We start from the raw sequence: 14296 nt of genomic DNA, 5'->3' as shown, positions 1-14296 counted from the left end.
CTCGGTCGGGTCGGTAGCACGATCGGCCGTGCTACGGTTGATCATTGGAGCATATACACCGCTGACGCGCTTTATAATGTCCGAGTCTGGAGTTCGCATGGTAGATCGGCTAACAATGGATATTTTGTTTCATGTATCGTTCAGCCTCCGTGTGATGGACAGTGTTCCCAGTGGTCGAGTTGCCTCAACATGCTTGTGCGGGATAATAGTTTTGCTGTACTTAATGACTAGGTGTATCTATCATGCATAATGCTACGCTACACGACATCGAACCCAAACGCCCCAGAATGTGCCATTAACGTTGCCGATACACCCCGTAAGCATCGGCCTCCAAAAGACCCAAGCTACCGCTCAGTCTTGACCTGCATCCGCAGCCTGAGATCTCTCACCAGCGTCTATCGGCTCAGTCTGAGAACCGGTACTGCCATGCCCTCTTGCAGAAAGCCCTTCACTGCCAGCGCCATCATCCCTCCCCGTAGCGACCGCCGCGTCGCCCCCTCGTCCCCTCCCATCCCCCAAATCCCACAGCGGCCGTTGATCCTCGATGACCTGCGGCTCCGCTCCATCCACCGGGCCCGGCGCCCCTCCTTGCTGCTGCATCCTCCCCTCCCCCTCCCGCACGCCCTGATCTGGCGCCTGTCCTTCCACGGCTGCTGCCGCTGCCGCCATCGCCACCTCCGCCTCCACCACCTCCGCTCCCTGTCTGGCCTGCTCCTCTTCCCGCCGCTGCCGTTCGCGGATCACGCGCTCGCCGAAGCCGGGGTACAGGCTGGCGACGAAGAGCGCCACCCCGCGCTCGACGGTACGCACGCGCTCGCGGGCCTCGTGGAGGAAGCGGTTGAGAGGCGTGTCGTCATGGATGCGGTTCGCGAGCTGGGCAGGGTTAGGGGGGGTTCTCTGCTGCCCACGCGCCGGACGGTGTAGGCCCTGCGCGGATCCGTTGGTGTCGACACCGGCACCGGCTCCCTCTTGACCCGGCTGCTGCTGCTCGTCGCCGAACACCAGCGCATCCCAATACCGTCGAACGCGCTGCGCGGAATCGCCGAGGAAGCCACCGAGATAGGCGAGATAGACCAGGGTGATGAACCCGACCAGGACCATGATGCGGTCGAAGCCGCGCGAAAAGGGGGACGCGCTGCCATTGAAGAGGTACCAGAGGCCAATCAATCGGACAGCGAGCCAGAGGTGGCCCATGGCGGGAAGAAGCAGGTTACGGAGCTCACCCGCGTTATCGTCCGCGTTCGGTACGCCGTTGGGTAGGGCATGGGGCTGGATATTGGGTTGGGCATTTTGTGCGTTTGCGACGGGGATAGGGGCAACAGGAGGAGCTTCGGCATTGGCGGGTTGCGGGTGAGGTTGGCGTGATGAGGGCTGGTGTGGGTGTTGATGTAGATGATGATGGTGGGGGTAGTGACCAGGGTGTTGGTGGGTCGGATGTTGAGATACCGTGTGTTGGTCGAAACGGGGTTGGAGTTGACGTGAGGAGGATGGCTGAGGGTCGACGGATGTGCGGAAACGTTGGGCGGCATTGCTTGCAGAGGTATCATGTCGCTCCAGTGGACTCTGACTGTTCAGTAGAGTTGACCAGATATTTGGCGAGAGGTTGTCGCTTGAATAGGTCCCACTTGGCCCGACAAGCAAGGCATGTGGTCCTGATGGGGAGGAGAGCAGGTACACTTGCGTAGAGGCTTGATTCTGGATCCTTGGCTGAGCTCGATTCGACGGCTGAGCAAATACGGGCGGACCCTGAGGGAGAGTATAAGTCATCGGATGAGCGACGTGTGGCGGATTTGAAGGGCCTGGGTATACCGAAGTAATTCTGCTTTCCATAGTAACGGTATACCGTGCATTAGCAGGTCGATTGGTGAAGGACCCGGGCTGCATTTGCGACTGCTGCTGCTGCTGCTGCTGCTGCTGTTGGTTTTGGGCATTTGCCCTTGCAGCCAGGTTAGGGTCTGAATGTGAGGCGTTCAGTCTGCCTCTCGTCCCAGGAATGCCATGCTGATTGCCGTCCTCCGCAGCAAAGTCAGGGGATCCCGCGGGCATTCTTTGCTGGGTATGCGCATGTGGTTGTAATAGAATGTTCGAATTCGGATGCGGGGAGGGAGTCGGCGCTTCCGCTCCGTGGATGTGTGGAGGCAGTCCATGTGGATGTAACTGAGGGGGGAAGGCAGCTTGCATTGCAGGATGGAGATGGCCTTGGGCCATCGCCACGGCTTGCTGGTGAAGGCCGAGTGGGCTCGGAACGGGCATAAAACCGAAGCTTGGGATGCCTTGCGCGTAATTAGGCTGCTGAGCTGGAATTGCCCCGGCGTTTGTAGCGGGGGTAGTGCCCAGAGCGACAGAGGAACTCGGATTCGCGCCAACGGGGTGACTTGTCGGTATTCCGCGGGGTTGCTCGAGTCGTGAATCAGTCTGGTATGGTTGAAGAGGGCTTCGCATGGCGCCTGGAGGCGCTGTCGAAGAACGAGGAGGGCCAGACGTTTGTAAGTCTTTAAGCACCAGATGGAGACTGATATATTCGGAGTTCTTGATATGCTCTGCCCCGAATATGGACGCCAAATCCTCCGACTCATTGGCCATGACTCTTCCTTTATGGATCAGGCGTTGCCTTGAGGGTTCGGGCTTCGATGCAACGGCATTCTTGACCCTCAACTTCAATTCCGCTACTGTTGTCGAAATCGGAACTTTAAGGGTGAGCGGCCCAGGCAGCTCGGAGGAAGGGGATAGAATGCGAAGTTCGAGATCATTCCCTCGGTCTTCGTTCTCGTGATCGTCGGCCATGTTGAATAAGTTTAGGCGGACCCGCCACCGAATCTGAAAGATGTCAGAACCGCACTATCATAATCAAAGTTTCGAAGACGGCATATCACGTACCGGCTGGCGGCCAACTTCAACGAATTGCGGTTGCGCGTCTTAGTGTTCCCCAAGAGACGTTTCGGGGGTTTAATCAGCTGAATGAGAAATACTGGCTTTGAAATCGTAGGGGGATTTGAGCATGCTGGTTCAACCCCGCCGTAATTCTTTCCGTCTGCCGTCAGTATTCTGGCCTTGCATTGCTGGCTGTTGTCTCCGGAAGCTTTATCATCAGTCCATTTGAAACGTTGCCTCACAGCGAGATGAGTGATGAACTGGAGCTTTGTTTGCGGTGCATGGTGGTCGTAGTCGTCCGCCGGAGTCTCCTTGCGCTTCTCACCAGAAAAAGTTCAGTCCGTGACGAAGTCAAGCCGCAAGCCGCAAGCTGCGTCATATCAGACCCGTATTAGACGGCCGATCAATCAATGAATCCAACAGACAGGACGGGGAAACTCCAGGTTCTTTATCACTTCACCCTTCTTTTGTTCCTATCGTGAGTCCATCGACGATATGTAATGCTCAATATCTATCATGTCCAAACGATTGTCCCTGAAGGTCGAGCTCCAGCTTGGCCGCCGTTTCTGGCATCAGCCTCCTCCTGCATCCAGGAGAGGCTTCTGCAACTCTCCCCGTTGTCTTTCACAAAAGCAAGATTCCGAGGGGAAGCAATCCTTCCGTGCTAGGTTAGGGACTGCCCTACGCAATACGAAAATCGAATGGAAACCCATCCCCATTGCGCTGGGGATTGCCTTCCTCGGCGGAGTGCAGTTCTACCATGTGCAAAGACGAGAGCGAGAACGAGTGAAGGAACTCCAGGAGGAGCTAGAAGATCAAGAGATGGATGGCCTTGGTCGGCCAAGGGACCGGAGACGTATAAGACCAAGTGAACCTTGGTAAATTCATTCGGTTCAGCTCCGTCATGAAGTACTTACAAGTGTACAGGCAAGTTCAAGTAATGACCACGCTACCTCTAAAAGCATTTTCTCGATTATGGGGATGGTTTAATTCCTTAGATATACCTTACTATCTGCGAGTCCCCGGTTTCAAACTTTACTCCTACCTGTTCAACGTCAAACTCGATGAAGTGGCCGAACCCGATCTCCATACATATCCCAACCTTGCCGCCTTCTTCTATCGCGAACTTAAACAGGGGGCTCGACCATCGGATCCCGATCCAAACGCTATACTTTCTCCCGCGGACGGGAAAATCGTCCAATATGGTTTGATAGAGGGCGGTGAAGTCGAGCAGGTCAAAGGCGTCACCTACAGTTTGGATGCGTTGCTGGGGACTAAGACTCCCAGCACATCGGGTACCACGACACCACAACCATCGCGATCGGATAGCCTGGGTTCACGGACGAACGATGGACAGACGGAGGAAGACAACGTTCGAGCCGATGAAGAATTTGCCCAGGTCAACGGTATACATTACACTCTGAAAGACGTGCTTTCAGGATCGGCCAATAAGGACAAGAAGCTGGACGTGGAGACTCCTGATCAGTCCACGACTCCTGTCGCTTCTTCCGAAGCAGAGGTTCGAGCCGATCTCGCTCTTGCGGAGGCCTCGACCTCCTGGTGGGCCCCGACGACGGAGAAGACCGCCACGGCGCTCCACTACTGCGTGATATATCTTGCGCCGGGAGACTATCACCGTTTTCATTCACCGGTTGCTTGGGTTGTGGAAAGGAGACGTCATTTTGCAGGAGAGCTCTTCAGCGTTCATCCCTATCTCGTGAAGACGCTACCGGGCCTGTTCACTCTCAACGAGCGAGTGGTTCTCTTAGGCAGATGGCGATGGGGCTTCTTTTCCTACACGCCGGTTGGAGCGACAAATGTGGGGTCAATCAAAATCAACTTCGATAAAGAGCTACGGACCAACTCGCTCATCACCGACACTGCAGCAGATGCCGCAGCAGAGGAGTCGTGGCAGCGTGGTGAACAGTTCTCGGGATTTGTTGAAGCAACATACGAGGGTGCGAGCAAGGTTCTCGGAGGTCATGCTTTGAAGCGAGGAGAAGAGATGGGCGGATTCCAGCTTGGAAGTACAATCGTCATGGTATTCGAGGCACCCAAAGGAGCCCGGCCGAGCTTTGACGAAGGATATAAAGGAGGCGAACGGAAAGGAGGATATAAATGGAGTATAGAGAAAGGCCAGACAGTGAAGGTTGGACAGGCTCTTGGTCATGTAGTTGAAGAGTAAAGTGAGAACATCGAAGTCTCCCATATCATCAAATCTCAGGTCATGTGACTTCGCGTCGTGTTCCAGTCTTGGCGCGTACTGCATGTCCATGATGTCTCAACCTCCTGTTCCATTTTCAACACCACAGACGAACTCTATATCGGATTGGTCTTGGGAAGCATTTCTCGCTTCATTCAATGGCCTCCGCATTCAATAAACCTTTCAAACCGCCACTTTTGAAACATAGGGCCCTAGATGATGGTGCTGGAAATGACCAACACGTCGCAAAGAGGCGACGCGTCGAGCCCGATTCGACAAAGATCAAGGAAGAGAAAGTCACGAAGGCATCCGTTTCCTTCACAGCTTACCGAAGGCCTCTTTTGGCGGTCACCAGCCAACCAAACGCAGCGAGTTCCTTACAACCCACTCCTCAGCAAGAGGCAGAAAATTATTACCAGGTCCTGTGGAGGAAGTTTACAACCAAGAAGCACAAGACATGGGATGGAGATGGAGTACTCGTCGTCAGCAGAGGATATGCGTACCTTTACGACGAGTCGGGGAAAGAGCTGGGCAAGTCGGCCTGCTCCAAGCCGCTATTTTCAGGCTCAGCGTTGTCGATTGGTGGCAAAGAGATCGAAGTCGACTCCATGATGACGAAGGAGAATTACCTGTCCGGACGCCAATACCTTGCCTCGAGACCAGCGGTAGAGATCGCTCCCGTACGCAAAGCTCGCAAGGAAAAAGTAGAAAACCTCCCAATTTCCACGAACGCTCAAGATTTCTTGCCGAATGCAGCGTCGAGGAAGCCTCTCCCAAAGACGAAATTCAAAAATCCAGCAGCGAAATCCTCCACATCGTCCGAGCCGAGTCGAGCTCTCCCAGCGCCGGTTCCTCGTCACGATCCAACTCTACCAGGGGCCCTTGTCATGAAGAGGCCAACGAGCGTTCCAAAGGGGAAGCAGGTGGTCGATGTTGTCGTCGATCCGTTCATTTGCAAGCATCTAAGAGATCATCAACGGGAAGGAGTCAAGTTCTTGTACGAATGTGTCATGGGCCTAAGACCTTTTGATGGCCAAGGGGCGATTCTTGCCGATGAGATGGGCTTAGGGAAGACGCTTCAGACCATCGCGCTACTCTGGACATTGTTGAAGCAGAACCCGATCGATGGATCTCCTCCAGTCATCAAGAAAGCGCTGATCGTCTGCCCCGTCACTTTGATCAACAACTGGAGAAAGGAGTTTCGCAAATGGCTTGGAAATGAACGGATCGGCGTGTTCGTTGCCGACGAAAAACACACGAGATTGACCGACTTCACTATGGGAAAGAGTTATAGCATCATGATTGTGGGCTATGAGAAGCTTCGAACAATCGCTGAAGACCTTCAGAAAGGAGTCGGAGTCGACATTGTGATCGCAGATGAGGGTCATCGACTCAAGACGGCGCAGAACAAATCCGCAATCGCGATTCGATCTCTCAACACGGACCGCCGTGTCATTCTATCGGGGACTCCAATACAGAACGATTTGAGTGAATTCTTCGTCATGGTGGATTTTATCAACCCTGGGCTTTTGGGCAAGTATTCGACATTCAAGAGAGAATTCGAGAATCCAATCATCAAGGCCAGACAGCCAGAATGTTCATCCAAAGAGTCTGAAAAGGGCGACGCGAGAAGCGAGGAACTCTCTTCCCTTACTAACCTATTCATCTTGCGTCGCACGGCGGAGATCTTAGCCAAATATCTTCCTCCTAAAACCGAACACATCCTCTTCTGCCAACCAACAAAAGCGCAGACCGCCGTCTACCGAAGCGTTCTCTCCTCACCACTGTTCTCTTCTGTTCTTAGCTCATCGGAGAATGCCTTCCAGCTCATCACTATCCTCAAGAAGGTCTGCAATTCGCCATCGCTACTCAGTCTTAAAGCGGATGACGAGCGTCCAACTGGTCTAGTCGGAGAACTGTTGACACAGATCCCAAACGCTCTCCTAAAAACTCCCGGGGCAAGTGGAAAACTTCAGGTTCTGGATAATCTACTGCACCAGCTGTGGACGAACACGGATGATAAGGTCGTCGTCGTATCCAACTATACCACGACGCTCGACATACTTGGGAATCTTATGGCCTCCCTTTCTTACCCTTTTCTCCGTCTTGATGGATCCACGCCTCCACCAAAGCGACAAGGTCTGGTTGACAAATTCAATCGCACCGATCAGAAATCCGGCTTCGTATTTCTCCTCTCTGCAAAAGCTGGGGGCGTGGGTCTCAACCTGATTGGGGCGAACCGGCTCGTCCTCTTCGATATCGACTGGAATCCAAGTACCGACTTGCAGGCGATGGCTCGAATTCACCGTGACGGACAGAAAAAGGCCTGTCATATCTACCGACTGCTCACGATGGGCGCTTTGGACGAGAAAATCTACCAGAGACAGGTTACAAAGCTCGGCCTCGCAGATAGCGTCATGGACAAGAAGGAAACCGCAACAACCTTCACTCGGGATGAGTTACGAGCCCTCTTCACACTTGACGAAAGTGGCACCTGTCGTACCCATCAACTGCTTGAGTGCGGCTGCGAAGGGCGAGGAAGCACGGTTGCGGCAGATCTGGATGGTCTGAGCGCCGAGATGCCTATAAATCTCGAATCTGACGATGACGATGATGACGAGCTTCCGGATCTCCCGTCCCTTATCAAGGCGTCACAGCTGAATGTCGAAGCGCAGGAACTGAGGATCAAGGAATCATCCAAAAGGCACCATGCGGAAAAGTCACGGATGAAGACGCTGAATCAGTACTTGCATTTTGACCCTTGTACTCTGGATTCTTCTGATCCCCCTGATCTCACGACGGTGTTCGAGGACGATGTCTTGGTGCGCTTGCTGGAAGAGCCTGGCTCGAGGATTAAGTACATTTTCTCCAAAACATCGTCATGAGTGTATAGATGGATAGTCGCATGATGGTCATGACCAGTGCTTGATACATAGAATGCCTAATGAATCATGCATGTATGCATAGATTTAGATTCGTTAATAAATCCACGCCTAGCGCGTGATAGGCGTGTCAATCCGTACTTACGAGACTGTAATCTAGTCTGCAGCTAAGCTTCTTCTCCACTGGAATCCCCGGCAAAGCCAACCGGGTCCAGCTTCGTCTCTTCCATCTCCTCCCGCTCATCAACTTGCTCTTGAATGTTCACCATTATCCGTAACTCCTTTTCCTCAAGCACACCGTAAACCCTTTTCAGCTCCCTGAAAGTGAGATGGTCTACCAATTCCGTGAATGCCAGCATCATAAAGTCTTTGGACCACGGCAGATGCGTCACGCCGCGAAAGAAGACTTTCTTCGCGCGTTCAAAGTCCGCCAGTTCCATTTCATACTGCACGTAAGACCTCCAGAGCGCAAACGAATGCTTTCCGGCGTCGTTTCTCAGGGCGTTTTCGAACGCCGATCGAATGGCATGTTTGGTGCCGCCCAGCTCCACCCCTCGATTCATTTCGGTCCAGATAGCGAAGACGCTGCGAATGAAAGCGTGTTCTTCGTCGCCGCTCTCATCCGTTTTCAGCAAGGCTCGCACCCGTTGGTCCATCCGAAATTTGCTTTCATTGGCGGCGAAGAGCGTGAGAAAGTCGGTGTTCGAAGGGAACAGGTTGACGCTGGTCAGGATCGCGTCCCGCAATGCGCTCGGTTTGAATGTTTTGACGAATATAGCATGGCTTGCTAGAAGCTGGGCACGGGCCTGGTGCAATAGCTCGTTTGCCATTAAATGCTTTGTGAGCGGCGCACTTTTGGTAATTGAGTGTGAGAACGATAAATCAGCAGACTGAAAGTCGCGATCATACCGCAGATACTCCAGAATTGCAAGGCACTCCCCATACAGAGCAACGAGGTACTCATCGCCTAATGAAGTGGCATGGTCTATGCCATCTGCCAGCATCCGTCTGACACGAAGTACCGCTGCTGGGGTGAAGACATTGCCACTGGCCTCGCCAGGGCCGGTCGTGCTGACTTCCGATGAACCAAACGTCATCAATCGTGTTGCTGCTTTCTTCACATCTCCTAGTCTCAGGGCCTCCCATACCCAAGTGCGTAAGAGAAGGATCTTTGGCTCTTGATCAGATTGGTCAAGCTTTAATGCCAGGTCCAGAGCGGCCATGAATATCCTATCCGACTCTTCCGTCTTCCCGCTTCGAGATTCCATCAGAGCGATGGCGTTGTACAGGCGAAGGTTTGAAGGGTGCTTCTTAAGGAGACGTTTCGCGGTCTTCATGGCCGTTGAGGGCGAAAAATGCCACTCCAAGGCAACGAAGTATTCTTGGATGACGTGTTCCTTCCCCATCTCCTTTTCCGGCGCGAAGGAAATAAGCTCTAGAACGCGCCGAACCCAATCAATCAGGGGACCAGACTGATTCGCGTCGAACGCATCCGAGAAGAGATGTTCGGTTGTTAACATGCGACATTTCATTGGGAGTCGACTTAGTCTCTCGAGGTTATCTCGAAAGGAGCCAGACTCCGGGCTCTGCTTCGGTGGACAGAGGGTTTCAAATCTGAGAAACTGGTCCGCACGTTGTTTGGCATCTCCATGCCATTTGATGAGCCCAGATGGTAGGGGTGGGAGGCCACCGAATCCAAGCACGGCTGAAACGACTGCAATGGGCTCCACCTCACCCTGGAGGAAGTCCCAGTAATCGAGGACATCGTTAGTCATGATCATATGAAACGGGTCGTCTTCGCCGACATCGTCCGCTGCCCTTCCGGGTAGGAATAGGTGCTTCATGCGGCACGACTCAAGGACCCCGAATTGCTGAAAGCAAGAGTCCGCCGTAGGATGAAATTGGTCTTCGAAACGGACTGCTTCTGGGACGTCCATGGCGGTTCCTGAACTTAATCTAGACCCAGAAGGATGTGATGGAGACGAATAATGTCTCCACCCTCGTGCTCCCTGTTCCCCAATGCGGGAAACTTCACTTCCCCAAAACTCCTGGATATCATCGAGACTTCGGTTGAAGATACCGCAGTGGAACGTATGATACTCGAGAAGCGCCTGCCATATACCGATGGCTAGCTCGTGGTATCCAGAGTCTTTCATGAATCTCGTGAGTCGTATGAGGATTCTCAGTTTGTCCTCTTTGGTGGAATCGACAGCCTGAAGTGGCTTTCGGTATGCCTCCAAGCATTTCTCGTATGAGAAGATCGCAATGTTTGACTGTATGAAATCGATATATCTTATCCGTAAGTCGGGACTTTTCGGGTATCGGTCAATGTAGTCTTTCCACTTTACTGCCAGTTGCTTCGAGTCCCAGATATTTGAACCCTCACGGAGTAGACCTAGGACAAGCTTGACCTGGTCCGGCAGGCTCTGAACTACTTTGAGCGCTCTCTCGTAGATTGACAATCTGACATCCGCCAGACCCCGTCGCTCTGCACCGGACATCGCCCGTTTATCGGTTGTTGCTCCCATGCGTACCATGACCTCTTGGTGGGCGATCAGATCCAGCCAAGCTTGGAGGTCCGTGGGATCGGAAGTCGTCCGTTTCGAGAGCTCTGCTTGTTTTGATTTTGCGTCATTCAAGGCTTCGTCAACCTCTGGGCCACTGTCCTCGGCTTTGTCATCGGCTTCATCGCTGGATAAATCTCCATGTCCCTGGTCAAAGAGCGAGAAAGGTTGGATATGGGAACCACCTTTCCTTAGGGATTGCTTCCCTGGCTTCAGACCAACGAAGTCGGCATCATGGTCCTCCGCCTCCTTAGAGTCCTTTGGCAGGATACGACGAACACCTCGATCTGAATGTCTCTGAGTATGTAGTCGACTTTTACCCTCTCTTTTGGATGCAAACCGATCTTGAACGATCAGAGCTTTGTCATCCGAGACGTCTCGATCTATTCGATGAGACGCCTGTACACCAAGCACACCTCCATTGCCGGATCGCCGATATAGAGGGATGCTGTACCGTCCGAGCGAGCCATATATCAGGTTTTGGCGGTCACCTTTCCGATCGACAACATATAATTTCGATCCATCGGAGGAGAACACCACAGCATCCGCCTTCTCTTTTCCCAAACGATCCAGTGTCTGCCGGTCGTCTGCTTGTTTCCCACTCCTTCGGGAATTGCTCTTCTCTATTGTGGCTTTGCTGTCACGACCGAAACGGGTTCCCCGATTCTTTCGACAGCTTTCTTCTTCATCCGTTCGCTTTCGCTTTCGATCGGAGTTGGACTTTGAGAGTTGTGAACCGTCTCCTCGGCTTCGCTGTCAATGATCTCATTAGCCAAGTACTTCGACCTGTTGAATGGAGTTCAAAGCGGGGATGTAATACCTTTGGGGGGAGATCATGCTCATCTGCCATGGTCCTTGCATCTATGTTCTCCAGTCTGGTGGGAAACTCGAGGGATCATGGCGTTGAAGGAAATTGTACTCTCAATACTGGTACATTAGGTATGGGGGTCATTATGCACTCGTTCAAAGTCAGAATAGGCAACATGTGAATCGGCCAGCGCGTTGGTTGCTCTCTTCTTCGTTGATTCCCTTGCGATGTCTTAATGCGACAGAGGACCAAGAGGGAGAGTTCCAACCTTGTCGCCTTGTAGCCTTGCCCAACATCCTTGCAGCCTTACCAGTTCCAGTCCTCCGATTAGTGATATGATTGGCTGAGAGGATTAGCTCAGCACATCCCCAGTCCCCCACGCTGCGCAGTTGGCCCCGTTGCCCATGCAACCATCGGCCATCGTAATCCAAAACACCCGACTGTATCACACACGACTATCCACATCGGCATCACCAGCCCACTCCGCGACATCACCAAACCTTCCTTGGTTAAATCCTAGTTCAACATCCTCATATTCTTCTTCACCTATGATCTAGAACCACGCTCATTCTCATGACTGCCTTTGATCCTTGAGTATTCATCTCGTTGCTCTCTTGTCTGGTCTGGGGTTACGTCCTGCAGTTCCGCCCTACTTCCACCTCATAATGGTCCACCAACCATATCTCTATGGGCCGACCAACAGCAGCTTCGACCTCCCGTCAAAACCGTTCGACCCCAAAGCCGTGACAAGAGCGAGCTATGTGTCTGCTCCTCCCCCAAAACCGAAGCAAGATGGGCCGTTGATCAACTTCAACAAACATCCCGATAGCTACCTCATTCTCCCCTACGGCCAGACCAATGCGAAGACGATGGACCCGAGGACAAAATCTTTGGTCAAATACACACGATGGACACAGCTGTTCCTCCGCACCTTACAGATTTTTGCAGTTATTGGCATGCTGGTTCTTGTCATTTGTATCAAGAATACAAGTGTCGAAGAGTCGTGGATCCTCCGAGTGCCGGTATGAAACCCTTGGACAACCATCTTCCTATTGCACGGGAATACTACTAACTGTGAGTAAAGGTTGCGGTTGACGTCGTAGTAACTTTGTATGCGATCTATCACTTGTGTCGCGCCGCCAAAGACCGCACCCCTGGTAGCTCGGCGAGTTACCATTTCTTTGCCTTGGTCATGGATACGGGATTGATCCCATTCTACGTTTATATCATGATCGCCTCAAAGAATAACCTCGACAAAGATGAGAAGGACAAAACACGCTGGGAGACGCTCCTGTCTGGCACCATTACCGCAAAGGATGTCATGACTTATACATGGTATGCGGCTATAGTCAACGCCAGCATTCATGGTGCCTCCGATGTGCTTGATCTGATTCTTCTCCTTGTCTTCCGACGTATCACACGACTACCGCCAGACATGAATCCGCTCGAGGACAACCTTACCTCCAGGAAAAGCAAGCACAAATACAAGAACTCGGAGTTGACGGTGTCGTCAGCAACTATGTCGGAGAAGCGGGCCAGCAACATGTCCAGTGTCACGCTCGATGGCTCCCCCACACGTCGCCCGCACCCCTCCGCGCGTGACTCCTTGCTGTCGGAGGATTCCAAGGGCCTGGGTGTCTCATTCATGTCGACTCGACAGGGAGATTCAGAATCGATCAGATTTTCCGCTCACAACCCGCGTACATTGTCTCAGATAAACTTTCCTCCTAACGGAGTATACCAACCTAGATCATCCGTCCATGCATCTCACGCCGACCTGGCATCTAACCGTGGCTCTTACATGAAGGAGACGCATAGCAACCCACCTTCACGACCGCTCTCCTCGCTTTCGCCTTCAAAGCGAAACACTCTCGACTCCCGTTCCGACGCTCCATCTCCAGTGTCTAGCCTCTACAACGAGCCGAGTGGTAATAACTGGACCGTCCATGACTCCGAGACCCCCTACACCATGGCCAGCAGTCCCTCCGGCTACAAATCCCGACCGAAGTCGTGGATCCCTTCATCTCGCGAAAAGAGCTATGCGCCGTTGTCCAATCACGCCCGACATCAATCCGTCGACAACGACGACCCCGTGGATGATGTTCCTCATCCTCGGTCTACTCAACTCGACCACACCAACCCGCTCGAACCAGACTTCAACGCACATTGGCTGATGCCGCAACCGCTTCGCATGAACCCACCAACCCCGCCATCGAAGAACTTCCGACGATATGGTACACCCGATGGCGACGTTTCCGAAGGCGACGCTGGTCGTGGATACGGTATCTCGCCGAGCCCCACTCGCGGAGACTACAGCCGCATCGACGAGGGCCGGGGAAGCCCGAGCCCCACGAGACTGGGCGGCACGCCGAAGCGGAAGTACTACGGAGACTTGGCGTCCGCGACCAAGGCGGTCCGGGGCGGCCAGGCGGAGAGACGGATGGACGGAGGCGGACGGGTGGTGAGTCGCAGCGGCGTGGACGATGGAGATATCGGAACGGCGGGGTATACGTACGGACACGGGAGCGACGGGTACGCCAGCGTGGGCGGCAGCCGGAGGAGGGAAGTGAGCGGGAAGGTGGCAGAGGAGGGGAGGGGAGGGATCCTTGGATGGCAGACGGGTCTGGGGGGGTTGGTGATGAGGAAGACCAGTACGGGGAACTGAGTTGGATACAGCCGGACGGGTGTCCTTTCAGCCAGTTTACGATGAAATGGGCGCAGAGCTGATGAGAAACGGTGACATTTAGGCCTCGCTGTACCGTTGCATCCAAGTCCGCATCGAAGTACAGGATTGGATTGGTGTTTGTTTCAAAAACTGGTTCTCCCGGTGATACACGAGGACCATCACGGGTTTCTTGCAGAGGACGTTTAGGGAGTAACAGTTCGGCGTCTGACGGGGCATTTGGGGCGCCATTGTATACATAACAGCGGGTATCGATCAAACAATGAACATTCAAATCGAATATAG

The 14296-nt window shown here is 53.3% G+C and overlaps 5 protein-coding genes across 5 annotated transcripts; 3 read left to right on the top strand and 2 right to left on the bottom strand.

The window, feature by feature from the left end:
• Positions 1-351: 351 nt before the first annotated feature.
• On the bottom strand, positions 352-3091 carry P152DRAFT_514936 (uncharacterized protein; the record flags this gene model as incomplete). Its single annotated transcript, XM_033682878.1, has 2 exons — positions 2878-3091; positions 352-2817 (listed from the first exon to the last, which is right to left on the bottom strand). Exon 2 carries the CDS (start codon positions 2782-2784, stop codon positions 352-354), a length of 2433 nt encoding a protein of 810 aa, XP_033533437.1. The 5' UTR covers positions 2785-2817; positions 2878-3091.
• Positions 3092-3237: 146 nt separating this feature from the next.
• P152DRAFT_459281 (phosphatidylserine decarboxylase) lies at positions 3238-5121 on the top strand. The gene is made up of 2 exons (XM_033679644.1): positions 3238-3749; positions 3799-5121. The coding sequence occupies exons 1-2, from the start codon at positions 3388-3390 to the stop codon at positions 5054-5056; spliced, it is 1620 nt and encodes a 539-aa protein (XP_033533436.1). The 5' UTR covers positions 3238-3387; the 3' UTR covers positions 5057-5121.
• Positions 5122-5185: 64 nt separating this feature from the next.
• P152DRAFT_459280 (DNA repair and recombination protein RAD26) lies at positions 5186-8115 on the top strand. The gene has a single exon (XM_033679643.1). It carries the CDS (start codon positions 5233-5235, stop codon positions 7957-7959), a length of 2727 nt encoding a protein of 908 aa, XP_033533435.1. The 5' UTR covers positions 5186-5232; the 3' UTR covers positions 7960-8115.
• On the bottom strand, positions 7816-11546 carry P152DRAFT_418558 (DUF1740-domain-containing protein). Its single transcript, XM_033677107.1, has 2 exons — positions 11341-11546; positions 7816-11273 (listed from the first exon to the last, which is right to left on the bottom strand). Exons 1-2 carry the CDS (start codon positions 11368-11370, stop codon positions 8124-8126), a joined length of 3180 nt encoding a protein of 1059 aa, XP_033533434.1. The 5' UTR covers positions 11371-11546; the 3' UTR covers positions 7816-8123.
• Positions 11547-11793: 247 nt separating this feature from the next.
• On the top strand, positions 11794-14295 carry P152DRAFT_459278 (uncharacterized protein). Its single transcript, XM_033679642.1, has 2 exons — positions 11794-12350; positions 12413-14295. Exons 1-2 carry the CDS (start codon positions 11994-11996, stop codon positions 13991-13993), a joined length of 1938 nt encoding a protein of 645 aa, XP_033533433.1. The 5' UTR covers positions 11794-11993; the 3' UTR covers positions 13994-14295.
• Position 14296: the final 1 nt, after the last annotated feature.

The sequence above is a fragment of the Eremomyces bilateralis genome (genome assembly GCF_010015585.1).
Source record: "Eremomyces bilateralis CBS 781.70 unplaced genomic scaffold P152scaffold_12, whole genome shotgun sequence".
NCBI classification, from domain to species: Eukaryota; Fungi; Ascomycota; class Dothideomycetes; order Eremomycetales; family Eremomycetaceae; genus Eremomyces; species Eremomyces bilateralis.
Note: the sequence above shows the minus strand (reverse complement) of the source record. Positions and strands in the feature narration are given on the sequence as shown.